Below are 27,305 nucleotides of genomic sequence, written 5' to 3' on the forward strand. Positions count from 1 at the left end.
ATAAAACAAATGATTCTCTTTGGGTGGAGAACTTATTGGTGATTACGCAAAAACACTTCCGTTTTATATAAACTTTCTATTACAAGCAGTTTCATTATCATAATCAGAAAGACATTTTCAGTTTGGGAAATGGTACAGAAACAAAGACATCAATTTGGTACAAATGCAGATGGATGACTTTAGAGACAGTTCAGAATTGAATATTAAAAAGCCTTCTGTTTTGTTTTAATATAGAGTGAGAACTAGCCAGGGCCACATCTACAGGGAGACTCCGCAGATGTGGACTCAGTGATTGCAGTGTTTAAGGGTAAACATTATAAAAACAAACAAATGAGCAAACTAATGCAATGTGATAGACAGGATGCCCAAATAATTGCTATAAATGCTGTGTCCTTTTTTTTGTCAGAGACCCAGAATGGACTTTAACCTCTAGGTCTATTAATCTGGCTTCTGTCACTGAGTAGAGCTAGTGGCACTTTATGTTCAAAATCATAAATACGTAATTTGCCCTTGGTATGCTCTTTCCATTAAAGTTTGTTATCTCATCGTAGGAATGGAAAATGTACGAGTGGCAGATATCACACAGGTGGGTCTGCAACCTTGAGAATTTGACCTGCAGGTGGGAATTTTACCAGGTGGGAATTCACCTGAGTTCTTAGACTGCCGATAGGCCAGCTCAGTCACGGTCCCTATAAATAACTTCAGGACTGACACTGCATTCTGGACTCTAGGAGAACCCTTGACAATGAGGTTGATCCTGTTGTTTGGTGCCCTTCTGGGGCATATCTACTGTCGAGAAACATTTGTGGGGTAAGTTATGCTTTCTGATACCTGTCTGAATTTTGCTTACTTGATGCACAGAGGCTCTCACTGGATTGTGGCAGAATCATGGATGCAGGTATTCAACATTTTCAGAGGGTTCTCTTAGATTTGGAGAGGAGATAGTGGGATTAATAGGAGAGAGAGAGAGAGAGAGAGAGAGAGAGGAATGACATTTAAATAAAACAACAAAACTGAAAACCGAATACATATACCTTATTTCTCTCAGTCCTTACTCATTTTCCCCTCTGATGCTCAGGATGTAGAGGTGACAGGCATGACTGAAAATAAAGCTGTTTGGCCATTTATCTCAGTGCCACCTCAGTAAGTGATAGGTTATCCTCCCACCTCCTTCTCCCTACCTTTCTCGGTTTCATCCTCCATGTCAACCCTTGTCTTCCCCATCTGCAGATCTAGTGCCCAGGTAGTGGAACCTCAAGAAGTGGGAAGACCAATCCAAATCCAACTCTCATGGCGTTGTAAGATTCATCTTTGCTCCAAAATACTTTGGTTCCAAGATTCTATGAAAGGCTTTAGGCAGCATTTCTTTTTCTTTTTTTGTTATTGTTGTTGTTTTTGTTCATCCACAACCAGAGGATATTTTTCCATTGATTTTTTTTTTTTTTTTTTGGAGAGAGTGTAAGGCTGGGGGCAGGGGGTGGGGGGAGAGAAACATCGATGTGAAAGAGACACATCGATTGGTTGCCTCCCGCATGTGCCCTAATAAGGGCCAGGGATTGCCCTTGAGGGGAATCGAATCCATGACTCTTCAGTCTGCAGGGCAATGCTCTAACCGCTGAGCCAAAATGGCTAGGGCTAACCAGCATTTCTTGAAGAGTATTCCAGGGAACTAACAAAGTGGACAAATAAATTTGGCCCTCAAAAGTGGGTGGTCAAATAAACTTTGGAATTAGCAGGTTAAATAAACTATAGGATTTCTAGGTTCTTTTACTAAATTAGCATGCTCTGTAAATCTATGAGCGGGAATCTGGGTTGCAGCATCTACCCAATATTTTTGATCATGAAACTCTGCTTCACTTTTTTTTTTTTTTTAAAGTGCTGAGTAACTCAAATGGCTACTATTCCTTAGCACACACACCAGGAAATATTAGCTTAATGTATTACTTTTCCCAGTGCCTTTCCATTTTAAAGCAGGACTCCTGGGAATCTATGCATTCATCAAAAGGAATGAGACTCAAATGAAAGAATTTTCAGACCATCTGTGGCAGGTGGCTACTTGAAGACAGGAGAGCCTTGAAGATCTCATTCTATCACATATCTTCCACTCGAGTTCATTGGGAATTGCATGGTGCTTGGTTTCTGAAGGCCTACATCCTTATCCCTGTGTATGCTCTTTGTACCAATCCCTTCCCCACTGTACAAATGGGCAGGGTAGTGACACCGGAAGTCAGCCTGCTTGGAGAAAGGGATTGAGGAGAAACATCTGTCACCAAGGGTGACAAAAATCCAGCTCTGCTACCCAATTTTTTTTCTAAAGATATGTGTTTGCTTGTTTTGCAACTTCTTTTTTCCTGCCAAATTGTCCTTGATATCCTTTGTTCGCCATTATGTACATATGTGTTTGTGTGGAGAGAGAGCCACATCATGACTTTCCTGAGTCCCAGTTGTCCCAATCATGTCTCAAGTGTGGGCTACATAAATGGTGCTTGGAGATGGAACGCTGAAACATTTCAATGAACCACAGCAAAAAAACCCAAACAAACCATACTAGGTCTACCCAGATATGAATTAAATTCCTCTTACAAGCACCAAACTAATTATTCTACTTTTTTCCCCCACTTGTATCTGAAAAACAGGAACAGACAAGTTTTAAAAGCCAATTCTTTATGCGTAGCAGGTGCTATTTGAGAATAATCATTAGCTACAAGAAAGGTAACTATAATGTCAAGCTTCCTGCTAGGAGTAGGTAAACCTCTTAATTATTATTTAGATATCATACCCTTGGGGGAAGTAAAGCCATTCTATCAACTGCTCATTCTGGGGATGTGGGTCAGTGTACTGTTCATCAGTTTCTGGATTGTCAAAAAGATTATTAACTGCTGCATTAACCTCCTGGCACGTGGAGACTAATGGGAGCAGAAAGCAACAGGAAACCGTGTCCAGGTTTTGCTTTTAAGGTCATGTCTGTGGTTAATATCCTTTAGAGATCAAGTTCTTGAGATCATACCAAGGAATGAAGAACAAATAAAAAATCTGGTGGAGCTGGAGGCTGAAGAACATCTTCAGGTATCTGTCCTAGAGGGGGTTTCTGTTTCCTAGAGACTCCTCCACAGTTAGACACGATGGTTGAGATCTCTTACTTTGGGCTGCATCTAATCTTCTCTGACAGCGTGGAATGCGAACTCATGAAGCTGGGATACAGAAAACCTGGGCTCTTGTCCCAGCTCTGTGACACTGGGCAAGCCACCCATGTTTCCTGTGTCTCGTTTTCCCATTCCGTATAATGAGAATAAGCAAACCATTCTTCTATCTCACAGGTTTACTGTAAGGATGAAAAGAGAGCTTCCAGTTACTTTGAAAAATTTTGAAAACCTTTAACGCACTATTTACCTCCTAAAATGATGCATAGTCTTAACATTCTGTTATAAAATGAATTAGATCCCTTAAATGTCAACTGTTAAAAAAAAAACTGTCTTTTAGTTTTAAATAATCTGTTCCTTCTGCCCATTTTAATATCTAGCCATGGGAAGTGGGGGGTGGGGGGGAGGGTTATAGCTCATATGCGGATGCTTGGCTATTTAAAAACCCTTCTCGCATTATCATAGTGATTTTACAAGGATTCCAGTCTTGTGGGCTTGAGATAAAGTAGATATGAATTGATTTCTTGAAATCCGTCAGTGCTGAGCTGTCCTTTTCCCTGGAATTCCCCACTCACTGCCTTGGTCTTTTATCCCTTTCAGCTTGATTTCTGGAAATTACCCACCATCCCAGGAGAGACAGCCCATGTCCGAGTTCCCTTTGTCAGTGTCCAGGCAGTCAAAATTTTCTTGGAGTCCCAGGACATTGCATATTCCATCATGATTGACGACGTTCAGGTAATTATCCCAGAGACCATCCTTTCAGAGGCCTGCTGATGCACTTGAACTGAAGGACCATCCTCCTTTATCTTTGGGTTCTCTGCCAGCAAAGGGACCCGTGGGTGCCTTCCTGCCGTCTGGGCCACCCCTGCAGAGTGGGAAGGGAGGCAGTGTCATTCTCTCTTCTACTTTTGACACAAATTGGGTATGGTAATCAAAAACTTAAGGGTAAGGGCAAAAGAGAGTTTCTGGCATGAAATATAAAGGCAAACTGGTCAAAGTAGGGAAAAGTAAGATGTTATTCGTCTAGTTTTTAAAAAAATATTTTTATTGATTTCAGAGAGGAAGGGAGAGAGAGAGAGAGAGAGAGAGAGAGAGAGAGAGAAGAAAGAGAGAGAAAGAGAGAGAGAAACATCAATGATGAGAGAGAATCATCTATCGGCTGCCTCCTGCATGCCCCACACTGGGGATTGAGCCTGTAACTCAGGCATATGCCCTGACTGGGAATCTAACCGTGCCCTTCTGGTTTATAGGTCGATGCTCAACCACTGAGTCAATCCAGCTGGGCCAGTTTTAATTTTATTATTTTTTTCTTTTCCTTTTCTTTCATCTAGTTTTTAATTGGAGGGTAGGCCCTGTGAACCAAAGACGGAGCAGTCAACTCCACAGACTGTAACAGAACTTAGAGGGTAATTTACTTTTGGGAAGATTGGGCCCGAGCAGACAGACGGATGGCCTAGCAGTTTTGTACCAATTATTCTTTGCTACCAGGCCTGTTACTGTACTTTATGTGTGTGTCCTTTTTAATAGTATAATTCGGGTACTAATGATTGACAGGACAAAGGGGCAAAGAATGTAGTAGCTCCAGGGGCCATACCTCCTAATGGTTGGTGTTAGATCGGTGATTTTCAACCAATGTGCAGCAGGACTTCTTAAAACATGTAATACCTGTGCATTTAGTCAGGGGCACTGACCTCTTTTCCCTTAGATTGTCAAACAAAACAATGAACAGCAGCCAACACAATAGCCGCCTAGTGTCAACGCATCAAAATTATGCCTATTTTAGTCAGATCGGCAAAAAATATATTCTTTGGTGTGTCGCAGAATTTTGGTGATTAGTTTATGTGGGCCAGAATGTGAAAAAGGTTGAAACAGCTGTGAGAGATAATAGTTTATAATCGATAGTGTTGCCAGTTTGATACTCATCTTGGTTGTCATGCCATTCCGATGTTTCTAACAAAAAAAAATAATCATGGCTATATTTTAAGGAACTCAGGTAATCATCAATTAGAAAGCTTTGATATGCTTGCTAAGGACTGTGAAGTTGGTCAAAGGTCACAGCAGGAAACTTAAAAAAAGAAAAAAAAGAAATGAAATCCGGGACACAGAGATGGAGTTGGTTTTGTTCATATCTACATCTATATTCCCTGGGTTCCCAGAGAGGTGGGATGAAATATAAGACAACCACAGGACTGGCTGTCATTCTATATGTGCAGCATCTGGCTGGCCAGGAGCCCCATGAATGCCCCGTCCACTTTCAGGGCGCTACCAGAATAAGGGAGCCTATAGGACAGGAAAAGCTTGGGACTGGGGACGGGAGTGTTACATTTCCTTCACAATTGTAGCTGCACATGCATTGCTGTAAAGTAAGCAGAGGTAAAACTGGTTTGTCTTAGGTTCTGCTGGACCAAGAGGATGAAGAAATGTTATTCAATCAGAGAAGGGAACGGAATGGTAACTTCAACTTTGCAGCTTATCATACCTTGGAAGAGGTAGGTGTCTCAAAACAAACATCTGAGAAATGGGCCATTCTTTCCTCAGATAACAAAACCAAGACGACTGCTTGGTTGATTTAATGGAAATTATTCTCCTATGTCCTAGCTTTCCCACGTTTCCCTAGAGTTTCACAGCCAGTAGTAAGTGTCCCTTGCCTTAAGGCAGAACCTGAAGCCCTCCCTGCCCGTCTCAGGCGCCACCCCACTATTTTTGAAGCATCCAGGAGTGTCTTAAGTGAGCAAACAGCCTGCCCCGCTCCTCCTCTCGGCTCGAGGCCCCTTGCTGATTTCTAGCCCTCGCTGCCTACCAAGCCATTTGAGAGCTGTGCTTCACGCTGTCACTGATGATAGAATCAGGGGACACCTTGACACCTCTGACTTCCAGCCGTGGCAGGGTCTCCCAAGCTGCCCACAGCTCCCTACCTCACAGCGGCAGTCCCTGCTTCTTTCCCGGGTTTGCAGGAGTGAAGAGCGCTCCCTACCCCCAGCCACACACTGACACCCGGCACCTGGACAGTGTTGTCTTGTCTCTGCGACAGAACTTTTCTCGGGTCTATTTGCCCGGATTGATTTGGGGGTGAGGGATGGAAGGAAGGGGATGAGGAGGTGGGGGTTGCGGGGGGGGCTTAAGGGGAGAGGTGGGGGAGTAGGATAGAGCCAGAGAGGAGGTATCTTGCAGGTACTGACTCCCCAAATCAGGAATTACAAATTGCAAAGAACTCTGAGAACAAAGCCCCCCCCCCCTCTCCCCAATTTACTTAGTAGCAAAACGTGACCTAAACCCATTTGGGGGCAAAATCTGACCCGAACTGACTTGCTACTCATTTGTGTCACTGCCAGAAATATCAAGGCATTTGAATATGGAGCGATGCCACGTGTATAATATACAATGCAGGCTTCCCACCTTCCTGCAGCTCTCCCCCGCCACCACCAAAACCCCTTAACTTGCAAATGTGTGTGGCCCCTAAGGGTTTCAGATAAGGGATTATGGATCGATACAGGGAGGGAGGAGAGGGATGCCACTCTCCTTTGCGGGCCTCGCAGACTGGGGTCTGTCCTACGGAGCGCAAATGCTGGCCGCAGCTGGAGGAGCTGCTTTCCTGCTGCTCCTTCTGCAGACGCGCCCAGACCCGCCTCAGTCCGGCCATGGACACAGCTTGGGCGCCCCAGCCGCACAGAATTTCAATCAGCTTCGCAAATAGGAGGCGAGGTCGCTGGCGACCAGCGCATCTGCGGCCTGACCGAGCCCTGCTGCGTTTCGTAATGCTCGCCTCGCCTCTAAATCCACCTTTTTATTTCTTGGTACCGCTACCATTTGTGTTCCTCCGCGGGTAAGGGGGAGCAGCCTTCCGCCTGGGGAAGCTGCACTCCAGGGCCCGGCGAGGCAAGCCATAGGCAAGCCTGGAAAGGGCCATTTTGTTTTAAGCACAAAACAGAAAAAAAGCCGGCGCCGCAGCCGCAAAATGGCTCCCCGGCCCCAGCCCTGCAGATGCCCAGCGCCCCTCTCTCAGCCCGGCCCCAGCCCTGCAGATGCCCAGCGCCCCTCTCTCAGCCCGGCCCCCAGCCCTGCAGATGCCCAGCGCCCCTCTCTCAGCCCGGCCCCAGCCCTGCAAATGGCCAGCGCCCCTCTCTCAGCCCGGCCCCAGCCCTGCAGATGCCCAGCGCCCCTCTCTCAGCCCGGCCCCAGCCCTGCAGATGCCCAGCGCCCCTCTCTCAGCTCGGATGCAAACGTCCCCATCCAGCGGCATCTGCCCGCTGCCCTGTCCATTTTGTCCTGGGGGAATGGGAATGGGGAGAGAGAAAAGCCGCTGATAGATGCATCAGATTATTCACTTGCAAATGGCTATTTATTCATCTTAAACATTTCAGATTTCCCAAGCAATGGACAACCTCGTGGCCGAGTACCCGGGACTAGTGAGCAAAGTGACTATTGGCCATTCTTTCGAAAAACGGCCCATGAACGTGCTCAAGGTACACAGATGCAGAGGGGGGCGGGGGGGGGGTGTCTCCTCCCCAGGCTCGAACCCGCGGCTCCCAGGCGGCCGTCGTTCCCGCGCTGCCCGGGAGCCTCCCTCCGCCCCGCCTGCCCTCCAACCGGTCCTTGCCGGTTTTGAGTATCCACCTCCCCATTCCCGCCCACACCTGTCCCCCCTTTTTTCTTTTTCTTTTTCTGTCCTACGCCAACTGACGCAGGTCTGCAGGAGTGAATTAACGCTCTCATCTCGATAAATCCACTTGCAGGGGCCCGGAGGCCCAGGCGCCAATAGCAACCGAGGGAGGGGGCGGCGGTGCGGGCCCCAGAGTCTGGAGAGGATGGGGGAGGTGCAGGACACGGGGCGGGGAGAATAGGTGAGATATTCTGTATTTAATCAAGCTAGCAGTTCTGTGCGGTGTTTCTCTCCCCCCCTTTTTTCTTTCCTCTCTCTCTCTCTCTTTTTTAAAGCCGAGAGATTTAAAAAAAAAAAAAAAAGCGCCCAAGCCAGAGCTACATTTAAAAAGAAGAGTTCCCGCATTAAAAAAACAAACAAAAAAGGAGTTCCCGCTGTGTGCGGAAGGATGACAGGCAACCAAATCGCAAAGGCGAAGGTCCAGAAACAGGCATTTTTTAAAAGTATTCCAACCTGAAACCTCTAACAGACTTAGTGAGGAAATTTCAAGTTTTTTCACCTCGCCCTGAAAAAGAGTGAAAATTATTTCCCCATATTTCCTAGAAAGAGTTTTTTGAGAGAGAGAGAGAGAGAGAGAGAGAGAATGAATGTCACAACTCAGTGCTAAATTTGGAAACGTTATGGCTGAGAACCAACCGACTCGGGACAGATGGGTTTCACCAGACTGCTTTTCTCAAAGCAGGCCCGAGAGGAGTGGTTTGCCTACTTTATTGACACTGGACTAGGGCACATTTGCTAATATTCACTACCTTCTTTTAAAAATTTTCCTCTTGCCTGTTTCTGCTGCTGCTGGGTCAGGAAACCGCAGCCCCCGCAGCCCTCTCCCTACTCCACCCCTCCCCCGGCTTTTCCTGGCTTCCCTTCTCCAGGGCGGTTCGTGGTTGAGAATGTGTTTTTTTAACTACCCTGCTTTTAACATTTGAGTTCTTGGGAGGGAAAGGCAGGGAACACTTGAAAGAAAACTCTCAAAACCCGTGAAATATAATTTTTAGCAAGGATTTGCATTTCTCATTTACCGTATCTGCTATGTTTTAGAGTGCTGCGCAGACATAGAAATTGATGGTGCAAAAATAATGTTTTCCTCCCCATTTGCTGATCCAGTTGGCAAAACCACTGCTCCCAATAAAACTGAGCCACTTAGATCATAAAATTTAAACTCTGGGACGCACCTCAGAGCTTGCCATCCTGTTTTTATGAAGGACTCAAAAGGTTATCATGAACATTTTTATTGCAAAAATGATACAATCATTGCATAAAATTGGAAGAGAAACAAAAAAAAGAAGAAAAAAGGGGGGGAGGGAGAAAAACATCTCCATGATAGCTATTAGATGCTCCATATCCTTCCATTTTTCTCTCCCTTTCCCTTTATCTCATATGTTTGTATGTGTACATATACACACATACACACGAACTGGCCTTTTTAAAAAATAAAAATGGCATCACACTATTTTGTCACCTTTTTAAAAAAAAATTTGCAACATACAATGAACATATTTTCATGTCATTACATGATCTGTAATGATCTTTTACAAACACGAAAAAGGAAAAAGTCTTTGCTGTCCTTAGCCTGCACTGAGCTTATGTTAAAGGAAGGGGACCCAAAAAATCACATTAAGTGAGAAGAGTTAATTGATGCATCACTGTCTACACCTCCTCCTTCTCCCTCAATCACGTCAAATACAGGAAGAGGGACAGACAAGGCCCTCGGTAAACGCTAGGGGCCGGGGGCGGCAGCGCTGGAGCGGTCCCCTTTCCCGCTTCTCTTGCAGTTCAGTACCGGAGGAGACAAGCCGGCCATCTGGCTGGACGCCGGGATCCACGCTCGAGAGTGGGTAACACAAGCTACTGCTCTGTGGACAGCAAATAAGGTGATTCTGCCTAACGTTCTTCCATTATTATTATTTTTTTTTCTGGGATCAGGACCCACTAACCACACAACAATCCCTGTGGTCCTAACGGCTGAAGCTCTCAGCCCAGCTGCTTCTCTTGTCACGCGGGCAGGACTCAGAGCCATTCAACCTCTTTTGGTATCGCTCCAGCCAGGACCCTGGCACCCTTCCTCTGGTGGGCCGCTGTGTGCCTGCTAAAAGAAAAGCGAGCTAGAAGAGATGGAGAGGGTAGAAAAGAAGGGCCCTGGGGAGTCAGATTTCAGCCGAAGAACAGACAAGAGAAAAATTGCTTTGCTGCCTCGAATCCTCAGGGCTGGGGCACGATGTGCTAGAAAGCTAGGAAGCCACGAAGGGGACTCAGATGGGAAATATAAACGGGTGCTAGAAGAGTTTACTTTGACCTACAGATCCAAAGTGGAATTCGTTCAGGGTTTTTGGTGGCTCTGACAATTTTCCAAATCTGATTTTGAAGTCAGGGTGTAGCAATACCTCTCCTTCCACAGGTTCATTGGAATTAGAGTCAGGACACCAGGCTGGGTGTGACCTCGTCTGGTATTTCCTAAGTAATTCAAAAGTGACACGCTATAAATCAGAATGTTAATTCATGAGCAAAGGAAATCAATCCACATCAGATCATTCAAGCATGTGCAACCACGTGCATACTGACTGATACATTTTTCCCTTCAATTAAAATGCGGTTACCTTTAGGGTATTATGAAATGGATATTTAACAGTTGAATAATAATGCTTTAGGATGGCTGAGCACAGGAAATGAGTAAATTTTAATCCAGCAGAAACTTCAACTCTACTGCAATTGATTGCAAGTAGAAATTTAATTCCCCAAATGGAATTTAACTGCCTCTCAGTGTCTTTAGAAAAGTCTCCGCATATTTAAGTTATCTGATGTTGGTTGAGAGTTCTTTTGGAAAGCTACTCTCTGTGGTGATTAAGGTAAACTGCAAACATTTCTTTGATTCATAGATCCCTATAAGCCACGTACACCATTGCCTACCATTGCAAAATGCCTCACCAGAATTAATAGGAAGGATTCTACTGCTTTTTAGAAAAATGGATAAGTAATATCTGATTTTTATTTAATATAAATACTTCTGACCAGAAATAAAAGTGTAGACGCTGGCATATGAAACACATTAACACTGCAGGAAATTGGATGAAGTCTGGTGAGACTTTTCATTGACCAGCAGTGATATCTAGTTCATGTGTGGAAAAAAACACATTGCCTTAATATTCTATCCTGTATTCCCCGGTGAACGGGAAGGGTGAGCTTGACATATATGTTGTTGCCTCTGCTCAGATTGCCTCTGATTATGGAAATGATGCATCCATCACTTCCATCTTGGACACCATGGATATCTTCCTGCTGCCCGTCACAAACCCCGATGGATATGTCTTCTCTCAAACCAAAGTAAGCTTGGACTTTTTCTCTCCTCACAACAAGAACCTAAGGAGAGGTGTAGGGACTTTGAAAAACAAAATAAAAGTAATCTCTCTGCCCTTGACTCACTGTAAACAGAATGCCTAATCTCTCCGTAGTGGCCCTGCATTGAGGCAAGCAGTGGAATTTATAATCACTTCTTATTACAGCCCACGGTGGCTTCACATACTGCCTCCGCCAGTGCCTCATTTCAGCTGTTAGGCTGGGCTATTAGGGCTCATTGTTCACAGTGAGTCACCTAGGAGATTTGTTCCAATTATCTCTGTGTTTTTGTGGCAGGATTGATAGAGGAGTGGAGGCGGATGTTACCTGCTGACAATTAGATTTGTGGTAGGATTTAGGTAGGCAGTACAATACATCTCACATTTTACTTAAAATCTGTAGAAGGAATCTCTGGAGTATTACTAAAAGGAGTTATGTCGTTCTTTCTCTTTTCCCCCCTGTAAAAATCTCATTACAAAACGCCATTGTGGCAACCGTGACCCCACGTATGTTCAAAATGAGTGAGAGCTTCAAATTTATTTTTGGAGAGATCTGGCTGTGATAGCATTTTTCAACGAGGTTTCAAAAGGAACTCGTACAAATACTAGTACTCATCTTATGAGATACCCTATGAATAAAAGTTCCACAGAGAAGTTTGGGAACTACCGCCCACTACATCCCTTTCTTGGAGTTTCGTAAAAAATAAAAATAAAAAAAAAATACAGCATTAAAAAACCGTTAGAAGTTCTAAAGTAAATCAGCCAATTTAGTCCTATATTTTCCCAAACGATTCTGTCATGGAACCCTTGATTTCTCCCCACTTTTTTTGTTCTGTGTTTGTTGTTAACATTGAATAGAACTGCTGTTCTAGGGAACATGGTTTGGCGGGTCAGTATTCATTTGAGGAGATGGGGGACTGTCTGCTTCTCTCTGTGTGAAACGGACTGAAATTCCCCAGCAGAACTCGGTGGGAGGACTACTCCACACCTCTGTGCAAGGGGAATTCGTGCCATTTCACAGGGGCCTTCGGGAGGGAGGGAGGGAGGGAAATGAACAGAATTCTAAAGAGACCGGCTCCTCAGGCTGAATGACCGTATCCCACCCCCTTCCTTTTCTCTTTTGGTTGGATTTTAAAGAATCGTATGTGGCGAAAGACCCGGTCCAAAGTGTCTGGAAGCCGCTGTGTTGGTGTTGATCCTAACCGGAACTGGGACGCAGGTTTTGGAGGTGAGCGCAGGGACTTGCCTCCAGGAATGGTCTGACTTTGTCTGGCCAGCTAGCCGTTCTGCATGGCTCTGCAGGACTGTCAGTCCGCTAAGCCCATTCAGGATGCAAGCCATTTAAAAACCAATTTGGAAAACACTTAACTAAATTCCCTTCGCAGGCTCGCCGTGCTGTCACAGCGTTCTGAGCAGCGTTTAATATATTTTGTCTCACATCTTGGTTTTCCCACAAGCTGAAGCCGGGCTCAGCTGCTGAGCTCTCAGAGTAGGACGCTGCGCAATGGCGGGAGGCCTCCGGAAGCCCGGAACCAACCACTAGAGGGGGTTAGGATCTATAGGGAGAGAAGCATTACATCACCCATGGATGCTTCGAGAAAGAAAACTAAAGTCCAAATAAGACTAAGAAACTGATTTTCAAAATAGATTCAAACGAGAAAATATTAACGTGCTGCTCTGGCTTTGTTGACGTGCAGCTCTAATTGTTCGGAGTTCAGTGGCAGTCTGGTTGGCTGCTCCTTTATGCATTCAGGCATCAGTTAAAACTCCTTATATTTTATCACAGAATTGAAATTTGTTTTTTTTCCCTTATTAGGTATGATAGCAGTGAGGTGAGAAACTATCTCTTTCACTGCAGTTTTCCTAACACCTAGCACAGTGTCTGGAACATAGAAGGCAATCATGGAATATTTGTAAGACAAATAAATGAGGGGGATTCATTGAACCAAAAGAAAACTACTAGGGGATTGTGATAGGATATGGATGAGTGGCAACTTCTCCATTCATCGATTTTACCATAGTGTGTGTGTGTGTGTGTGTTAGTGTAAGGAAAAAAAAAATCAAAGTACCAGATCCAAAATAATGTTGTTCTTGTAAAAGAATCCTAAAATAAGGGTGACAGGCTAGATTTATCTTTGTCCATATCACTTAGAGACGCTGGGGAGTCTCAGCTCCTACCCATCCCATCCGTTTCTCTAGCAGTCATAGTCCTGGCCAGGCCACAGTGGACCCACTTCAGAGGTCATGAGTTACTCTAGTTGCTGAGAAAATCAAAGCCCAAGGTGTCCTTGTTGTCAGATGTAGTTGTGATTTCCTCACCGTAGAAAAGATGGCAGAGGTTCTTTGCATTTGTGGCTTTGTGACTTAGAAGTACAGATGCATAGAATCTTCTACTCTTGGACTCTAAGAATTGGAAGGGATCCCAGAAAATGAACTTGCTCAACTCCTACCCAATGCAGGAATTCCATCTATAATATTAAATCTAGCCTTTCTTCCAACAACTCCCACAGAGAGGAGACGGGCTAATTTGATAGCTCTTTTTGTCATATAGAACCATGTTTTAAAGAAGAAAGCTATGTGCAGAACCACTTGCTTCCTGACTAACATTCTTGCTCTGATTTCCAGGGGAGGGACTTAGTGATGCGTGGAAACTGCCTTCGTACAGTGTCTCCGTTCAGCTCACTGTTCTCTCCTGGGTTTCTTACATCAGGACCTGGAGCCAGCAAGAGTCCTTGCTCTGATTCATACCATGGACCCAGTGCCAACTCTGAAGTTGAGGTGAAATCCATAGTGGACTTCATCAAGAGTCATGGAAAAGTCAAGGCCTTCATTACCCTCCACAGCTACTCCCAGCTGCTGATGTTCCCCTATGGGTATAAATGTACCAAGTTAAACGACTTTGATGAGCTGGTGAGTTCTGAAACGTCATTTTAGCGCAACCACAAATATCCATTGTGTGGACAAGTAAGTTTCAGTCATAAAGTTAGGTACTGAGATGGGAGTGCACTAGTGATAGGTTATAAAGATGAATGAGACATAATATGTCCAACCACTGAGAAGATTGTGATGTGGACTTTCCTAAATTAAGTTTCCTTTGGAAATAGAATTCATGAAATTATTATGGCCTTAATCTTGATGTGGAGGACCCTGATTTGAACATAAGCTCCCAGGATGTGCTTTCTGTTGCTTAGAAAATAACCACTTGGACCTAGAATCAGAGATGCTCTATGCTCTCTTCCAGCTCCTTGCCTGATACCTTCCTGGTGTCTTCAGCTCCATGATCTGCCATTATGGTGCACTCTAATGTATGATATTGGGCATTAAACACTCACTTCCCTAACTTGATATCTTCCATCATCTTTTCTGTTTGAGGAATAGGTAAACTGGTGGCAGCCTTATATCAGATGGTAACATCTCAGAGGGCTGCTTAGAAATGAGCAAGAACTATCCTCAGCTGAAGAGAATGTGCAAATATTTCCAATTTGGCTTTTAGGCTTGAATTTTGAAACCCATATACTAGAGATCAGCCTTGAGATGTGACCTTTTGGTGGATTTATTTCCAAATAGATTCTTGTCAATAGCTCCTGGCAGAAATGACATAGATTATTCAGATTCAGGTGTAGCTTTCATCTCAGTTGGATTTTAGCGCCGTAGGGCAGGTTTCAGGGTTTTGATGGTGTATCTATCGCTCAGGGTTGAACTGGGGGAAAAAGAATGTCAGGATTGAAAAGAACCTAAAAGGTATTTTTAGTAGATCTAGATCACTTTAAATGGTCCAAACCTGGTGCTCACATCTCTGCCAGATGGGTTCCTGGCTTCAAGGTGCCTATTCCATTTTGGGGCACATTTGATTATTTGCATTTTTCCTAATAGAGAGCCAAACCACCTCCTTATGTTTTTCACCTGCCAGCCCTGATTTATCGTCTGGCTCCATGGAACAAGTTTATTTCTCTTTGAGAGGCAAATCCATTCATTACTTGAAGACCAGTAACCTGTTTCTCCCAGGTTTTTCCTTATCTCTGCTAAATACCCCCAGTTCTTTCAAGCACTCATAATAGGATCCCAAGTTTCCATACCATTCAGGTTGCTATTTTCCAAACACGCTGGTTTTTTTTCTGTGTTCTTCAAGAGTAGCTCCCAGAAGTGAATGCAAAACTTGTGCGGTGGGTTAAGCAGCACAGCAGAGTGTGACCATCACTGCCCTCATCCAGACTGCGCGCTTCTGCTTCTGCAGCCGAGGGTCAGTTAATTGGCAGTAGCACTGTACGGTTGCCTCATGCTGGGCTTATTGACAACTGAAACCCCCAGGCTCTCTGAGGATTCTGCCGAGCCAGGCTTCCCCCATCTGGTAATTGTACAGTTGTTTTCCTGGACCCAAGTTTCAGACCTTACACTTATCCCTAGCAAGGATAGTAAAGCCTCAATCAGTCAAAATTGGAACCCTCAAATAATGGAAAATATTTTGCTGAGCTCTACTTGGAAAAAGAGACAATCATGGGGAAATAAGCCAATGTAAGGATCCGGAGGGGGGGGGGGGCGGGGGGGATCAACTTTCTGGGTACATCCTGGGGTCAGTACACATTCTGTTGAGCCCCTTCCTCCCACCCTATTTCCATCCACAGCCCTGAACAGGAAGAGCTTGTGGCAGAGTAATAACCCTGGTCATTATTAATGTAAGCGTCTGGATGATCAAATAATCGGGGGAAGGGGGTCTTCATTTTGTATTTTTTTAAAATAGAAGATGTATCAGCTATTAAACTGATAGGAACATATACTACACTTGATCTGAGCCAAAAGGCCGAGAAGCGATCATGTAGTAGTTTAAAAGCCAACAAAAATGAGCTGTGCTTACTTCTCATCGAAAATGGTTGAAACAAAAAGGGTGTTGTGCTTAATCCTCAATTAACCAGAGAGTCCAGTTAACTGTCCCATTCTACATTCTGCTATTGGGCATCTGTTCTTCCAAGAGACAAGTGTTATCCATTCATCTTTCCTTGCTTCTCTCACTGTAGAACGAAGTGGCCCAAAAGGCTACCCAGTCGCTGCAAAAGCTGCACGGCACCAAGTACAAAGTGGGACCTATCTGCTCAGTCATCTGTAAGTATCTCATGTGTTTTCACAAATGATCCACTAAGATAGCAGGCACATGTGATTTTGGGCCAAAGCCTTTAAATGCCCTGATGTGAAATTCATACGCCTTCATGCATGAAACCCAGCCTTATCCAGTTTCCCTCAGCAAGGCTAGATCTCCTCCATGAGATATTTACTATGTGATATTTAGAACCAAGAACTTTCTAAATACTGGAGTTGTGTGCTCTCTGTTCTGCTTGTACTGATCCTTACACCCTCACTCTCATCCTTTGGAATCTGTGCCTGAAAATGGGTCTTTATTGAGGCCTGGTCCTAAGTCATCACTTTTATTTATTTATTTTTTTAAAATTAGAAAAAAAATATATTTTATTGATTTTTTACAGAGAGGAAGGGAGTGGGATAGACAGTTAGAAACATCGATGAGAGAGAAACATCGATCAGTTGCCTCCTGCACACCTCCTATTGGGGATGTGCCCACAACCAAGGTACATGCCCTTGGCCGGAATCGAACCTGGGACCTTTCAGTCCACAGGCCGATGCTCTATCCACTGAGCCAAACCGGTTAGGGCCACTTTTATTAATTGTACCTTTCTTGGCCAGACTTCCTAAACTCTCTCTCCCAAAGTGGATTGGGATAAAAACAAGAAACAACTGCATTGCTATGGGAAATCCCAGTGCACTCTCATGCAGATTCTGGGTCCCCCAAAGGCATCCCTCCAGTTTCTTATGGACACAGCCAGAAACTCAGGACCTTACGGTTGAATGGCCAGGAGTTCCCTAGTACTCCTATGTCCATGATCCTTTGGAAACAAACGCCTCTCATAAGTACCCACTCTGTTCACCCTTTTATTAAGCATCTAGTAAGTGCTAATCATTATGCCAAGTACTGGAGGCATAATGAACCCATAGAGAACTCACTGTTTAATATGGAAGATAAAGAGGAAGTCAATAAGCTTTGGTATGATATGTGAAATAGAAGGCTATAAATGCTGCAGAAGTATTAGAAAGTTGGAGGGATTTGACAGTGGAAGAGTAAGGAAAGGCTTCATACAGGAAGAAAGCAGGGTTTAAATGTATATATTGATTACAGAGAGCAAGGGAGAGGGAGAGGGAGAGAGAGATAGAAACGTCAATGATGAGAGAGAATCATTGATCAGCTGCCCTCTGCACGCCCCTCACTGGGGATCAAGCCGGCAACCTGGGCATGTGCCTTGACCGGGAATCAAACCGTGACCTCCTGGTTCATAGGTCGACGCTTAACCACTGAGCCACACCGGCTGGGCAAGAAGGCAGGGTTTTGAAGACTGATCACCAGAGACCTAGTGAAGGGGAAAAGGAGGGGGCATTCTGGCTCCTTCACAGCACATGCCAAGGCACAGAAGGATGGAACTTTATGATGGGCTCTGTGAACTACAGGTTTGGGGCTACAGGAATGAAAGTGTAAGAAGGGGAGTGGGGAGTTCAGGGTTTTGTGTACCATGTTAAGGAGTTCGGGTTTTAACCTAAAGGATTCTGGAAGCCCTGGAGAGTTTTCAGCAGGTCAGTGAGTGTCGAGGCATTGTGTTTTAATTTAGGTCAAACAGATTAGCTGCAGTGTGGAGGATGAAGTAATAATGGACTGGAAGTAGGAACATGCCACAGGAAGAGTAGGAAGTTTTGGGGGAGAGATGGTGGCCCGACTGTTGTGGGCTGAAAGAGCACCAGGTGTCTGACCGGTGGAGTCAGACCACATCTGGGTTTAGTAACCTAGGTACTTGGGTTTTGGCTAGGAAGGAATTCAGAGCCAGGACTCAGACTGTAAGAGAACATTTATTGGGTAAATCACAGAGGTAGAAGTAATTCCTAGAAGATGGGCTTAGGAAACAAGTTATGGAGGTAAAGGAAGGGCTTGGAGCTTGGGAGTGAGGAAGCTAATGGTAACGTGCCTGGGGCAGGGGGAGGGGGAGGGGAAGAGATGGGGCAGGGAAAGGGAAATGGAAAGGGAAATGGAAAGGGAGAGGCATGGGTGTGCTCTAGGAAGGGAGAGCGTCTGAGTCCTCAGTCCTAAGGGTTTAAGGGTGGAGACTAGGGGAGGTCCCAGGGGAAGATCTCAAGCGCATAGTCAGCAGTTTTCCAGGTGTGTCCTTTCAGGGTTGTGATCTCGGCTGACTGATTGGCAGGCACAGGGCAGGGGGTCATTATTCAATGCAGCTGGTCCTGACATCAGCGGTGGTTGGTTTGGTTGCTTATCTGGGCCTGGAGCTGAAATATAACTTAGGCCTAGATGTTATCTCTAGAGAGGTCAGGGGGTCCAAACAGCAAGACCAGCGACCAGCAGTGACCAGAGCAGTGATGTGGTAGGGGAGGGAAAGTCACCCTGGGGGCGAGGTCTCACCCTAGAATTGATTGTCTGTTGTGAAGCACCTGGGGCTTGCCACATGGATGACCTTCTGTACCTGCCCATTGTCCTTGCTCTGCTATGTCTCTCTAACTGCCTACCACACAACCAGAGCAGTGAGGATGGAAGAGAGGCATTTAGGAGGTAAAAACCAAAGGTTTTTGCCATTTATTGGATAGTGAGAGTTTCTCACCAAAGGACATTGAATGGTGCCATTAACTGAGGGAGGCATCCCGGAAGATGAAACAGGGGTAGGCTTGGAAAGAGACTGCATTGAGTTCTGGAAATTTTGAGGCTGTCCGGAAGGTATTGGGCTACATGGCCCTGAGATTTTGCAGAGATTTGGGGTTAGTGGACATAGAGAGGACGGTGGGTAGAGGTGAGCAAGATCATTTGGAGTGGGAAGAGCCCTGGGCGGAAGAGGGGAGCAAGGCGACGGGCAGAAGAGGGGAGCAGTGAGGGAGAGACACGGCAGAGCTGGGCAGAGAGGAGGCAGACAACCCTGTGTTTCGGAAACGGGGAAGGAGCAATTGTTGGACAGGTGGCAGTGTTTAACAATGACAAAGGCCACAGAAAGGCCAAATATTACAAGGACAGAATATTTACCATTGGATTTTCATCGCTAGTGTTAAAAAACAAAATTCAACTGAGTAAATTTGAAGATGTAATTGGCTTTTTAAAGCGATTCATGAATTGGACAGCATCCCATCTAGCAACTAGAAGGGCACTCTGGTGGTTGTACAAACGGAAGGTTTTTATAGGCAGAAAGAGGGTGGGACCAAGAAGTTAGAAGTGGATTATTTCAGGCAAGGACACCTTCCCTTAGGGCAGCGGTTCTCAACCTGTGGGTTGAGACCCTTTGGGGGTCAAACAACCCTTTCACAGGGGACACCTAAGACTGTCGGAAAACACATTTATAATTACATATTGTTTTTGTGATTAATCACTATGCTCTAATTATGTTCAATTTGTAACAATGAAAATACATCCTGCATATCAGATATTTACATTACAATTCATAACAGTAGCAAAATTACAGTTATGAAGTAGCAACAACAATAATTTTATGGTTGGGGGTCACCACAACATGAGGAACTGTATTAAAGGGTCGCGGCATTAGGAAGGTTGAGAACCACTGCCTTAGGGGAAGGGGGTCTTAAAGGGCAGATTAACTCACTAGTGTGGACCAGGAAATTCCAAACTGATTTGTGTAAAATGTCACTCCTGGGAGAGGCTGAAACTGCAATTAGGTTAGGTATTAAAATCTAGGTTTGGTATCATGGGCTTTTAGCACAAGTGATGCCATTTTGGGCCTGTGGTTCTCTCTTTTTAATATGAGTGTGGGGGAGGAAGAAATTTTCCTCTATCCTCAAGGTTCTTTCAGCTGGTTTAATAGACATGAGTACTGGCCAGGTGACTCATTTGGTTGGAGCATCATCCCATGCACCAAAAAGGTGGCAGGTTCGATTCCTGGTCAGGGCACATACCTAGGTTGCCGGTTCAATCCCTGGTTGGGGTGTGTATGGGAAGTGACTGATGGATGTTTCTCTCTCACTTTGATGTTTCTCTTTCTTCTCTCTCTCTCTCTCTCTCTCTCTCTCTCTCTCTCTCTCTAAAAACGTATCCTCAGGTGAGGTTTAAAAGTAAATAAACATGAGACAGATTAATAAGAAAAAAATTTAATTACATGCATATACTAGTATATGGGAACCCCACGTACATGAGGGGTCCAATGACAGAAAGGGAAAATAAGGTATACTAGTATATATATGGTCAGAATAATAAGAATAGATCTTCATTAAATTTGCCCTGTCCTATAGGTAGGTAAAAAAATAAAATAAAATAAATGATTTCTGATAATCTTTAATTATGGGTAAGGCCCCTAATTCAAATTCTTCTAGGTAGTTAGTTTGGAAAGGGCAGAAGTTTCTCTCGAGCCCACAGAGTCCTGGTTGCCTATAGCTCAGAACAGCCTGCATACCACACAGGCATATCTTGGGGTAACTTGTTCTAAACCCCTACACTAGCTATTGGTGACTTTAAGCAGAGTAGTTTATGAAGAGTGGGGAGAGTAGCTGGAGGAGTACAGGGGTGGGGAGAGGTGAGACTGGTGAGTAGACACTACTCTTTAGGGCAGGGGTGGGGAGCCTTCTTTCTGCCAAGGACCATTTGGATGTTTTTAACACCATTCGAGGGCCATGCAAAATTAGCAACTTAAACATTAGCCTGCTTTATTTGGCCAAACATTTAATTAACTCACCCCTAATGCTTTGGCAGAGCCAGACCAAATGATTTCGAGGGCCTTATATGGCCTGTGGGCCGGATGTTCCTCACCTCTGCTTTAGAGGAACCTGGATGTGAAGGGAAAGAGATTCTGGAATCAAGGATTCCTTCTTTTCTTAAAAAAAACCCCAAAAAACCAAAAAAAAACCTCACCAGAGGATATTTTTTCCATTGATTTCCAGAGTGTGGAAGGGAGGGAGGAGGGGAAGAAAGAGAGACACATGGATGGGTTGCCTCCCACAGGAGCCCCTACGGGGTTGGAGAACCTGCAATCAAGGGACATGCCTGTGACCAGGAATTGAACCCACAACCCCTCGGTCCAAGATTTGATGCTCTAACCACTGAGCAACCTGCCAGGGTTTGCTTTTTTTTTTCTTTTTGCGATAAGAGACTGTGGGGAAGGATTAAGAGAGAGAGGTGAAAGATACAGGAGAGATTGGAAGTGACCAATGTAATACTGTCCAGAGTTGGGGAGAAGAAGGGCAAGGAGGGGACAAAGTGGAGGTGGGTAGATTGAGCTTGAACAAGAGGAGGGAGTCTGCAGATATGCTGGGGGCAAAGATAGTTACATCTGTAGGAGGGTGGTGGCAGAAATCTTTGGGAATGAACACTTGTGAGTCATGGTTTTCTTAATGGGAGTCATTAAAAAGCAAAATTCAACCCAGTAAATTTTAAGTTCTTAATTGGCTTTATTAAGTGATTCATGAATCCGGCAGCATCTCATCTAGCAGCTAGAAGGGCACTCTGGGGGTTGTACAAGATGGAAGGTTTTTTTTCCAATATGTTATTATTGATTTCAGAGAGGAAGGGAGAGGGAGAGAGAGATAGAAACATCAATGATGAGAATCATTGATCCGCTGCCTCCTGCACACCCCTAACTGGGGATTGAGCCTGCAACCCGGGCATGTGCCCTGACCGGGAATCGAACCGTGACCTCCTGGTTCATAGGTCTATGTCTAACCACTAAGCCACACCGGCTGGGCGATGGAAGTTTTTTATAGGACGAAAGAGTTAAGGGTGGATTATTTCAGGCAAGGACACCTTCCTTTAAGGCAGTGGTTCTCAACCTTCTGGCCCTTTAAATACAGTTCCTCATGTTGTGACCCAACCATAAAATTATTTTCGTTGCTACTTCATAACTGTAATGTTGCTACTGTTATGAATCGTAATGTAAATATCTGATATGCAGGATGGTCTTAGGCGACCCCTGTGAAAGGGACGTTCGACCGCCAAAGGGGTCGCGACCCACAGGTTGAGAACCGCTGCTTTAAGGGAAGGCGGTTTGGGGGGTGGGGAAGTGGCGGGGCGGGGGGGGGGGGGGGGGGTCTTACCAGGCAGATTCCCTCACTCGTGTAGATCAGGAAATTCCAAACTGGTTTGTATAAAATGTCACTCCTGGGAGAGGCTGAAACTGCAATTAGATCAGGTATTAAATCTAGGTTTGGTATCATGGGCTTTTAGCACAGTGATGCCACTTTGGGCCTGTGGGTTTCTCTCGCGCGGAGTCTTGGAGAGCAGAGGAGGAGGCGTTTACTCCTCTTCCCTGGAACACTTATGGAAAGTACACAAACTACTGCTCTGGTAATATCTCGGATGGTGAAAGTTCTTTTTTCCCGGATTACGATTATTTTCTTTTTTCTGTTATGATGCGTTTAAAAACTTCATACAAAATAATCCAATAACCAACAGTTTTATTTTGTTTCAATTTCATTGATGATTTTGTCAATGAACACACATATATTTATCTAGTTTGTAGATATAAGAACTACCAAACCTGTAGAGAATTTTTACAATCATTTATGTGAGCCCAACAGAGGATACACCTGGAAACAAGATCTCAACAGAGTGCACTGTCCCTCTCAGTAGCTCGCCTTCGCCTTTCTTCTCCTTCCCCCGCTCACCCCCCCCCCCCCTCCTCATTTACCTCTGCTTTTCTCTCTCCTAAGCAATAAGGGCACATCTACTACCTCTGTAATTTTCTAAATGAACTTTCTCTTATAATGAAGGGAAAAAAAAATCTCAACAGACTGAGAAAAATGATTCAGCAAATAACAGTTTGCAGTTTCTTTTATGCATTAAGAGGGGAAGTAAGGAAGATTGCATGAAGATGAGGGAAAACAAGGTGCAATCAGATGACAGGATAATTAACATTATGGGCTCTCTTGATGGTGGTCACGTTTTTAGAAGGAGGGGTTTGAAAAGGGGCATTTCAAAAGCGAGTTAACCTAGATGCACAGAAATAATGGACATGGCCCCCTTCAGGCACAGATAAGCCTTTTATAGGCCTGGGACGTGACTCTCCACCACGACTTGCCCGGTTAGGAATTTATGATCAGATCACGCCGTGAGATTACTTGCCTTATAGCCCCTTTTTGGTCCACAAGTCTTAATCAGTGTCAGGGTTCTGTTTTGTGTCCAGCTTCTTTTAAGGTAACATTATTTCCTGTGTGATTTTATGTTTTTCCACACTAGGTATCTGTTATTCCATTATAATGCTATATCCCAGTGACTGGGTCTTTGGATTGTTTCAGCTTTTTGCTAAGCGACGCTACTAGGAACATGTTGGTACAAACTCCCTTTTCTCTTAGAGCGCTTTGGTATGGACTCCGAAGGCAAGATTTCCAAGTCAAAGGGAATGAGCAGCTTGGAGCTTGTTTTGTGTTTTTTAGGCTGTTCTCTGGAAAATTGATCTGGTCCGAGTTGCCCAGACCTTTTTTTTTTTAATATTCTTATTGATTTCAGAGAGGCAGGGAGACAAAGAGAGAGAGAAATATCAATGATGAGAGAGAATCATGGATTGGCTGCCTGCTGTACGCCCCACACTGGGGATGGAGCCTGCAACCTGGGCATGCGCCCTGACCGGGAATCGAACTGTGACCTCCTGGTTCATAGGTCAGTGTTCCACCACTGAGCCACGCTGGCCGGGCTGCCCAGACCTTTTCAACCACTTCCATGTGGGATTGTCCTCTCCTTTGGTGGGGGAACCTCCAGGGAGGAGAGCCTTCTGAGTGACGGCAGTAGGGAGGAAGGCATCATGGCCACTGACGGCTGAGGAATGCATGCTTTCTCTGGCTGGCAGCTTGAGTGGAGGCCGGAGTTTGGAATGTCAGCAGAATGGCATCATATGCCCCCAGATTATACAAAGAATCTAGTTTCCCCCCTCCGTAGCTGAGGTATTTACAAGTAAGGCAGACTTTGGAAGACTGAGTTTTAGTATGTTTTTCTTGGTAAGATCACAGGTATTGAAGACATTTTTAATAAGCAAATATCAGACAAGCATAGGGTTTGCTGTCTGATTTTTTTTTTTTTTTTTGGAACCTGGCCATTAGTGGTCAAGCAAGTTCTGGCTAGATCTGTGCCCAGAGCTGCCTCTGTTATCTTTGATCCTGGCCTCGTTCCAGTTTGGACAAGCATTGCCTCTAGGAATGGTCCCCATGAACTACTTGTTGCTTCCTGCTCCAGTGTGGTATGCAGCTCTGAGTGAGCACCTGCTTCACTCCCCCCAAGAGGTGGCTGGACTCTGTGGGGGGTGAGGCAGTTCCTCATTCGGAAAGGGCTCTGAGGAGCTGCACCACAATAGGTGTTAGGCCCAGGAGGACTTGCTACTTGAGTTGTGTCTCAGAAAGGTGTAGGGGGGAAGCACACACCTTGGGGACAGGGACCTGGGTTTGAGTTGTAGCTCCAAGTAACCTTGGGTAGGTCACTCATCTTCCCTTGGTTTCTTTTATATTTATTTATTTGTTTATTTGTTTATTGATTTGTGTGTGTGTTAATCCTCACCTGAGGATTTTTTCTTTCATTGATTGATTTCAGAAAGAAAGGGAGAGGGAGAGAGAGATAGAAACATCAATGATGAGAGAGAATCATTGATTGGCTGCCTCCTGCACAGCTGCCACTAGGGACTGAGCCCACAACCTGGACATGTGCCCTTGACCGGAATGGAACCTAGGATCCTTCAGTCCACAGACTGACACTCTATCCACTGAGCCATATTGGCTAGGGCTCCATTGATTTTTAGAGAGAAAGGAAGGGAGGGAGGAAGGGTGGAGGGAGAGAATGAGAAAGAAAGAGGGAAAATCAATGTGAGAGAGACACATCCATTGGCTGCCTCCCGCTCGAGCTCTGCCTGGGGCTGGGAATGGAACCTGCAACCCAGGTACATGCCCTTGACTGGGAATTGAACCTGAGACCCTTGGGTGCGTGGGCCAACACTCTAACCACTGTGCATACCAGCCAGGACCTCCCTTGGTTTCTTCATCTGTAAAATGAATTGTTGAGAGGCTCAAAGGATAGAATATAGAATAAAAGTGTTCACTAATTCTCAGGCACTGTATAAATGTTCCTTATTAGTTTCCTGGTGAACTACTCTCCTGGATACCTCTTCTCCTTAATGTGGCCCAACTTTTAAAATAGGATCCTAATAATTTATTTGTAATCATAGTTATAACAATAACTAACCTGTATTGAATGTCTACTCTATATACATTATCCCAGCTCCTTCACGTAATCTCTCTGAACCTGTTTTCTCATCTGTAAAATGGAAATAATACTAATATCTACTTTGTGACTCAAGTGGTGATTAAAGAACTAATTTAGCATAGTGCCTATCACATTTAGTAAGGCACTCAAAAAGTGTTGGAATTGTAAACATAATATTCTTCCATTTAATTCTCATTGCTCTGTGAAATAAGTAATACTTTTATCTCCATTTGACGGGTGAAGCATTTTGGACTCAATGAGATAAGTACATGCTTTAGGTCACCCAACTAATGTTTTGCAGAATTAGGATTCCATTTGAAGCTAGCATTGCATTCACTATGGGCTTCTTAGTGGGATTGTGTCATGTAGCTACACCAAAGGCATAAGTTAGTAATTCTGGCACCCAGGAAGGTTCAGTTCAAGTCAGAAACCACTTGGTATTTGTTATTTACCAGGTTACATAACTGTTATGAGTGAAGACAAAGACTTTAGTCACAGGAGTTCAGTGTTCATTCACAATATTAACCATGAGTCCTGTTCTTGGTACAGCCTCCCTGGTCTTCCCCTTTGCCCAGTCCTGTTCTTAGGGACTAGGTGACTTTTTCCATCTCTTCCTCAGCCATCTCCTTCATTTGACCTCTACTTGCCCTTCCTGGGCCAGGCCTCAGAACCCATCATCACTTAGCTCTTCTGAGTTATGATTGCCCAACTCTTTGTTGGCTAATGCCACTTCCTTCCTCATCTGTCGTGTCCATGGCCACACATTACACAGGTGCACTCTACTCTGTTGGGTAAACCATCACACACAGGTAGTGGGCATGTTATTTTATATCAGAACAAGGCCTGTTCCACCCTTAGCTGAAAATCCCCTGAGGGCAGGGACCAAATTGTTTCTTGTATTTGTAATCTCTCCCCTCTCTCAAGAGAAAAAAATGTGTACACCTAGCACTTTTCTAAAGAAGGAAGTGGGTGGCCTCCCTACGTTGTCGCAGAGGCGAATTAGGAGAGCAGGCAGGATTCCAAATGGGTGGGTGAAGCCAGAGGCCCTTCAGAACACCAGAGGGAGGCCAAGCATCGTGTCCATTTACATAACACCTTTTGCTTTTCAAATGAATCTTGTGATTTTTCATAAAGGTGACCCCCTACTAAGCTATCCCTGCTCTGAAGGTCCTTGCAGATAGGGGCCTAACTTACCTTTTTAATAATAGTAGAACTTAACTTGGCGGTTACATAGCTGTGAGAGGCCAGTGGGAATAGCATAACCGGACTTATTCTCATTTGCTCTTCAGACCAAGCCAGTGGAGGAAGCATTGACTGGGCCTATGACTCTGGCATCAAATACTCATTTGCCTTTGAACTGAGAGACACGGGTCGATACGGCTTCCTGCTGCCCGCCAACCAGATCTTACCCACAGCCGAAGAGACCTGGCTTGGCTTGAAGACAATCATGGAGCACGTGCGAGACCATCCCTATTAGGGCTCTGGGGTAATAAACGCCATTAAAAGCTCTCCAGTTTGAAACAAAGTCGGAAGTGATTATTTCTTTTTCGAGTCCTGATTTAGGAGAATTAGTTCTTTCAATTTATGCTGTCCTAAAATATAGTAAACCACTGAGCTGTACTCCTTCATCTTTAAAAAAAAATATATTCTTAGCAAAATGCTCCCAATATCCTCTCAACATTAAAAAATGTGGTAACATATACAAATCATAAAATTTACCATTTTAACCATTTCTAAGTGTACAATTCAGTGGCGTTGTACAGTGTTGTACAATTATCACCACCATCCATCTCCAGAACTTCTTTTATCATCCCAAACAGAAACTCTGCGCTGGTTGAGCAATAACTCCCTGTCCTTCCTCCCTCCAGCCTCTGGGAACCTTTAGTCCACTTCTGTCTCTATGAATTTGCCTATTCTGTGAATTGAACCCAGGACCCTCCAGTATTCTA

At 44.7% G+C, this 27,305-nt stretch overlaps 1 protein-coding gene across 1 annotated transcript; it reads left to right on the plus strand.

Moving 5' to 3' along the window:
* Nucleotides 1-745: 745 nt before the first annotated feature.
* On the plus strand, nucleotides 746-26,833 carry CPA2 (carboxypeptidase A2; the record flags this gene model as incomplete). The annotated part of the gene is made up of 11 exons (XM_081102217.1): nucleotides 746-810; nucleotides 2,985-3,066; nucleotides 3,741-3,875; nucleotides 5,534-5,629; nucleotides 7,502-7,603; nucleotides 9,570-9,668; nucleotides 11,005-11,115; nucleotides 12,264-12,354; nucleotides 13,837-14,036; nucleotides 16,139-16,223; nucleotides 26,646-26,833. The coding sequence occupies 11 exons, from the start codon at nucleotides 746-748 to the stop codon at nucleotides 26,831-26,833; spliced, it is 1,254 nt and encodes a 417-aa protein (XP_080958343.1).
* Between the last annotated feature and the right edge of the window lie 472 nt (nucleotides 26,834-27,305).

The sequence above is a fragment of the Myotis nattereri genome (assembly GCF_964212035.1).
Source record: "Myotis nattereri genome assembly, chromosome: 11".
Taxonomy (NCBI): Eukaryota; Metazoa; Chordata; class Mammalia; order Chiroptera; family Vespertilionidae; genus Myotis; species Myotis nattereri.